The 6,590-nt window shown below is 53.0% G+C and overlaps 1 protein-coding gene across 2 annotated transcripts in view; it reads left to right on the top strand.

Annotated features, from left to right (window-relative positions):
- SNX20 (sorting nexin 20) overlaps positions 1-4,264 on the top strand; it is a 9,982-nt gene extending 5,718 nt beyond the window's left edge. For both annotated transcript variants that reach the window (XM_040497995.1, XM_040497996.1), the window contains exon 4: positions 2,198-4,264. In XM_040497995.1, the coding sequence (XP_040353929.1) occupies positions 2,198-2,866 (669 nt within the window). In that variant the 3' untranslated portion in view covers positions 2,867-4,264. The remainder of the gene's footprint in view (positions 1-2,197) is intronic.
- Positions 4,265-6,590: the final 2,326 nt, after the last annotated feature.

The following is a 6,590-nucleotide window of genomic DNA, read 5'->3' as shown; positions in this document are numbered from 1 at the left end:
CCCCCCCCCCCCCCCCCCCCCCCCCCCCCCGCAAAAAGCCAGATCTTGAGCTCAGCATTGTGCTCAGAACTGTGAGAACTGTAGATGTGAGTCACGGTTCCTGATCCTGAGGAGGAACTGGCCCACATTAAGGCCGTGCCGCCCACAACTAACCACCTGTGTCTCTTCGCCAGTCTTTGCTCCCCACCCCCGTCATTTATGTTATTATTAATAACTAAGAATATTATTAATAATTATATATCCTATAAAATAATGATATATCATCATCATAATTACTCTATTTTCTTTAAATTAGATTACTTTTTTTTTTTAATTTTTTTTTCAACGTTTATTTTTGGGACAGAGAGAGACAGAGCATGAACGGGGGAGGAGCAGAGAGAGAGGGAGACACAGAATCGGAAACAGGCTCCAGGCTCTGAGCCATCAGCCCAGAGCCTGATGCGGGGCTCGAACTCACGGACCGCGAGATCGTGACCTGGCTGAAGTCGGCCACTTAACCGACTGCGCCACCCAGGCGCCCCTAAATTAGATTACTTTTTAAAAACACTAAACAAGGGGCGCCTGGGTGGCCCAGCTCTTGATTTCAGCTCAGATCATGATCCAGAGTTCTGGGATCAAGCCCCCCCATAGGGCTCTGCACTGAGTGTGGAACCTGCTTGGGATTCTCTCCCTCCGTCTCTCTCTGCCCTTCTCTGCTTGCGCTTGCTCTCTCTCTCTCTCTCTAAAATAAATTTAATTTTTTTTTAAACCACTAAATAGCTTTCAAAGGGGAACCAATATCACATAGCATAAAGAAAAGATAATTATAAAAGTAACTACAAGGAGAGCTAAGTGCTATTATTAGATTCTAGCTGGTCATGCCATGGCTGGCGGGAGGCTCTGGGGTTAGGGGTTGTTGCTCGTTTTGTTAAAATGGAATTTTAGGGGCGCCCGGGTGGCTCAGCTGGTTAAGTGTCCGACTTTAGCTCGGGTCACGATCTCGAGGTTGGTGAGTTCGACTCCCACATCAGGCTCACCGCTGTCAGTACAGAGCCTGCTTGGGATCCTCTGCCCCCCGCTTTCTGCCCCTCCCCCACTTGCACCTACACACACACACACACACACACACACACTCTCTGTTTCTCTCAAAAATAAAATAAAACATTAAACTAGATGAATAAGGGGCACCTGGGTGGCTCAGTCGGTTAAGCGTCCGACTTTGGCTCAGGTCATGATCTCACGGTTCACGAGTTTGAGACCCGCATCAGGCTCTGTGCTGACGGCTCAGAGCCTGGAGCCTGCTTCAGCTTCTGTGTCTCCCTCTCTCTCTGCCCCTCCCCCACTCTTGCTCTGTCTCTCTCTGTCTGTCAAAAAATGAATAAACATTAAGAAAAAGCAAATTTTAATAGATAAATAAATAAATAAATAAATAAAATGGAGTTTTTGCCCGTGTTGGGGGCTACGTTAGTGTCCAAGTAGGAGCCATGTTCAACCCTTCTCCCTGCCTTGCCCCCTTAATTGGGACTGGGATAAGAACAACGGGGACACTGAGCCCTGACCGCGTGTTGAACACAGTCCCCCGTCCCTGCAGTGCATTAACTCATTTCATCCTCACCCAGCGAGGGAGGCGCTACCACTATCCTCGGTTCATGCATGGGAAAACCGAGGCTTGGAGAGAGAGGGTCAAGTACCTACCTAAGACCACACAGCTAGAGCGCGGTGGAGCTGGATTTGCAACCCAGGCAGCCTGTGCCCTGAATCAGTATGGTCTAGCTGAACGAGAATCGAGAAGCAGTAATTTTCTTACCGTATAACATCACCGCCAGCATACGGCCTAAAACCACCTCTCAAGTGGATCTAATCCAGGCTCCCCAGTTTAGGAACCTGGGGCCGGGTTTTGACGATATGGGTGGGGAGCACCCCCAGGCTCCCTGTCCCCCCCCCCCCCCCCCCCCCCCCGTTTCCTGTGCTCTTTGTCCCACGAGACGCCTCCATGCTGCCGTGTTTGTTATTCTCGGGTAGACTCTTGTCATGATTCGCTTTTATAGCTCAGCAGATGCTGATGGCAATTCAAAACAGAATTGCGTATAACGATAACCCATTTTCAGGGTATGCTTGAAACTGTGATCATCATTGTTTTTTATTTGCCGGGGCTCACTCTGTCAGTTAAAACCTCCTGTTCGGAGGTAGTCAAACGCTCTCTCTCTTTGCGCCGTAGATGTACCAAATCGTCGTCATCCAGACAGGGAGTTTTGACAGCAACAAAGCCGTGCTGGAGCGGCGCTATTCAGACTTTGAGACGCTCCAGAAAAACCTCCTCAAGACGTTCAGGGAAGAGATCGAGGATGTCGTCTTCCCCAAGAAGCACCTGATGGGCAACTTCACGGAGGAGATGATCTCCGAGCGCAAGTTGGCCTTCAAGGAGTACCTGAGCCTGCTCTACGCCATCCGCTGTGTGCGGCGGTCCCGCGAGTTCATCGATTTCCTAACCCGGCCGGAGCTCAGGGAGGCCTTTGGCTGCCTGCGAGGCGGCCAGTACACCAGGGCCCTGGACATCCTGGTGCACGTGGTGCCCCTGCAGGAGAAGCTGACGGCCCACTGCCCCGTAATGGTGGTCCCCGCCCTCTGTGCCATGCTGGTGTGCCACCGTGACCTTGAACGCCCTGCTGAAGCCTTTGCGGTGGGTGAGAGGGCCCTCCAGTGCCTGCAAGCCCGGGAGGGCCATCGCTACTATGCCCCCCTGCTGGACGCCATGATCCGCCTGGCCTACACGCTGGGCAGAGACTTCATTTCGCTGCAGAAAAGGCTGCAGGAGAGCCAGCTCCGGAAGCCCACCCCCTGGGGCCTCACCCTGAAGGAACTCACCGTGCGGGAATATCTGTACTGAGCCCCTCTGGCAAGCGGGCTGGAGACTTGGGGTCCCCGCTGCTCGGTGGGCGGTTTGGGGTTCACGTTTTAGTGGGCAGAGCCACGTTGGACCCTAGGTTGCTGGGTGACCTTGGACAAGTCCTTCCTCTGGCCCTCCGTTTCCCCATCTCTGTTGAACAGAGGTCCCTCGGGGCATCCTTGGAAGCCTCCGCTCGAGTCCTGTGTCCCTTCGATGCCAGCTTCACCTCATCTCAAAACCACGAACCCAGCTGCCCAAATGCCAGAGAGTGAGATCCATCTTTCTGGTGCTTTTGCAGGTAGCTGGAGGGCAGGTTGACATTGCACGCCACGGACAAAGCTTAACCCATCTCGTACAGACCGCTCTCTCCAGCTGTCCTCTCTTTCCTCTCTGCTCCTTCTCCCTGACCTTGCCTACAGATATCCCCACCGTTACCCTAAATATTCCAGCTCTTCCCTCTTAGCGTGTAAACCTGACTCGGCAAAACAAAAGCTCATCCACTGCTCCTCAAGGCCAACTTTGTCCCTAAGATGGGGTGCGTGGGACCCTTTGAAGGGCGGAGGGACACTGGGCTAGAACATAATCATGTCATAAGATTCTGTGAAACGAGGCATTTTTAGGAAGGGAAGTTGCCCACGATTCTCTGGTTAGGATTATGCAACTCATTGCCGGGTTGGGTTTTCATTTATGGGCAACTGGCCCCCAAATAGGCTCCTTGAGTTATGTAGACACAGCCCTGAAGGGAGGTGGGGTGATACACAGTGGGACCTCTGGGTAGGACACTGATTGAATGCTTAACACCTCCCCATTGAGGAACAATGTTCTTGGAACCTCTGTGCCGGATGGGGATGCCCTTGGCCGAAGTCTGCTTTCAGGAAAGGACACCGAGAGCCCAGAGTGGAGGGGAGTCTGGACCCATAACCCAGGCTCGACGCTGGTCCTGAAGCTGATGGTACAGGCTGGTTTGGGCCAATGTGTGTTTGAGGCTAGAAGTCCCTGGAGACCTAAACCATCTGCTTGAACTTATCAGAGCAAAATAAAGAGGCTGTAACTTGGACCCATAATGTGGGGCACCAGCCTGGCCTGTGCGAGGATCTGGCTCAGCACGGGGATCACAGTGGCTGTGGACGGGCATCCGCCAAGCTGCACCGGGATGTGTTCAACCGCGACACCGTGTGGCGGCAGCTGTAGCGGCCCGATCAGGCTCTGGCCTCGAGGCTAGAAACATCTGATGATACCTTGGGACAGAGAAAGCTTCAAGTCCCTCAATTTACGCAGGGAGGACACTTTGAATGGGAGATGACGGGCTTCTTGAAAATCTGGGCGTGTGGGAAATTACAGTGTTAAGTGGAAATACAAAGGGCCGTGACTCTACTTGTCCTGGTGAAGAAGACCGTACTGATACCGTGAGTCATTTCGTCCAATGGGAAATGCCATCAACTATAAGGTCCACCAGATATTCACTCAGAAGGAAAATATGGCCAACACGGGGAGTGTGATAGGAGTTTCCAGCAAGAAGCTGGGAGAGCAAAGACTTAGCTCCCAAATGTAAGAAAGCTGCTTGGGAGAAAGGACGATCAGGAAATGCGAGAATCAAATTTGGCACCAGGTGGGGGGTGGCAGTCTTCCTCCTAGAACTTGAACTGTGAGCGTTAGGGTCTGAACACATACAGTGTGGTCCAAAATACTTCATGCAGAGAGGTCACCGTGAAGTGGCCTCAGAGGCAGGTGCTCTAGGTCCCTGACACCCCAGAAAGCAGGTTCTCTCTGAGGGAAGTCAACATCAACTCAGGCCAACAGAGAGTGTAAGGTGCCATTGACCAGAGGTGCTGAAATGTGGGATGGGGGGCAGAATGTGTCTCAAGATCACATATATATGTGTGTAGTATAGATGGAGAAATTAAAAAAAAAATTTTTTTTAACGTTTTATTTATATTTGAGAGACAGAGAGAGAGAGAGAGAGAGAGAGAGCGCGCAATGGGGGAGGGGCAGAGAGAGAGGGAGATGCAGAATCCGAAGCAGGCTCCAGGCTCTGAGCTGTCAGCACAGAGCCCGACGTGGGGCTTGAACCCACGAACCGTGTGACCGGAGCTGAAGTCGGACCCTTCACTGACTGAGCCACCCAGGTGCCCTGCAAATTTTTCTAAAGCCTATATGGGGTGGAAGGAACTTACAAGACCATGAACCCCACCTGTCTTCCCCCTGGACACAGTCCCAGGACTCAGGGAGCTCCCAGTGGGAGCATCATGCCAGTTTCACCCACACCCAGGAACCCATTCTGGGCACTCGGCCCCTAAGCCTGAGTGGGCTGGGGGCTCATTCCCACGGAAGCCTGCTCCAGCAGCCCCTCCCTCCCATCCGCAGGGGTCAGGCTGCTTGGGAAGGCAGCAGGTGTCTTACCCTGCCCCAAGGCAGGCTGGGAAGATGGCATCTCTAATGGCTGCCCGTGGGCTAAAAACCAGAGCATTTTTGGAGCCCGACTGTGTGTCCAGGGCTTTCCTCAGCACTGCCGGTCCAGCTCTGCCCCGGAGATATTCTTATCCCATTTCACACATGAGCACACAGACACAGAGCTTAAGTGACTTGCCCAAGGTCCCACCACTAATGACAGGTACAGCAGGAAATTAAACTCAGGCCTGTGTGACCCCAGGCCTGTGCCTTCCCCACTGAGCCCTACTTCAGAGGGGAGCGGTGAGAAGAGACGGTAGGGATATGTCCCTGGTCCTCTTATCCTTAAGGACCCTTAAAGGTCATTTCACTCACCTCTGTTTCTAGGTGGGACACAACCTGGAGAAGAAACTCACTCAAGGTCACACAGTGAGACAGGGATAGCTCCGGGACCAGACCTGGGGTGTCCACATCAAAGTCATACGGTCTGGCAGGCAGGGCAGAGAGAACGATCCCTTCGAAGAGGCCCTTGGGGGTCACCCAGCTGAACCTGGGGGCGCAGGGCCAGTCTTGAGGCTTGGGCAGGGGGCCGGCCGGCCGGGAGGCTCAGGTCAGAGTAGGCTCTGGTCCACGTGGCCTTGGCTCTGGATGTCCCCTTGGCTGCAGCTCTGTCCTGGAGCTGCAAGGCCAGTTCCCATGCCACCTGCTGGTGGGGGAGGGGCACCTGCTCAGGGGCTCTCCAGATGCTTCCTGTCCCTCCTGCAGCAACTGCAAAGAGCTGCCTTCCCAGAATCCTCCTGCTCGGCCCCACACACCCCCCTCTTTGGGGCCCCACAATGCCACCACCTGTTCTAACATTCACTTACCATTTTCCTTTTAGCAGTCTCCTTTTACTTATGTAAATTTGCCTGAAAAAGAAACTTCTTATTACCGTTATAAATGGAAAATCAGAATCGCTTGCTATAATTAGAAAGGTAGCGTAAAAATAAACACAGTGAAACCTATTGCTGTTAATACACTTCACAGGCCTTTGTCTGAGACAGGCCTTGAATGTGAGGCCGCCAGAGGCTCTTTGTGAAAAGAGACAGAGACACCAAGTTGAGACTTCTCTTCGATTTACTCAGAAGGACTGAAAGATCCTGCCAACGGAAATAAGTTTCCGACCACGTAGGCTGGATCGTTCGATGTTGTCTGTGCATGGTCCCCTACCATCTGGGGTCCTACTCCCCGCTGCCTGGTCCATGGCCTTGGTCCCCCACCCTCAGCCCTGTATTCAGCCCTGATGGCTCCCCAGCAACTCAGTCGTGGGCCTGGTTTTGACTTTGGTTGACATCCT

The sequence above is a fragment of the Herpailurus yagouaroundi genome, unplaced genomic scaffold (assembly GCF_014898765.1).
Source record: "Herpailurus yagouaroundi ecotype Mexico unplaced genomic scaffold, PumYag 190, whole genome shotgun sequence".
NCBI classification, from domain to species: Eukaryota; Metazoa; Chordata; class Mammalia; order Carnivora; family Felidae; genus Herpailurus; species Herpailurus yagouaroundi.
Note: the sequence above shows the minus strand (reverse complement) of the source record. Positions and strands in the feature narration are given on the sequence as shown.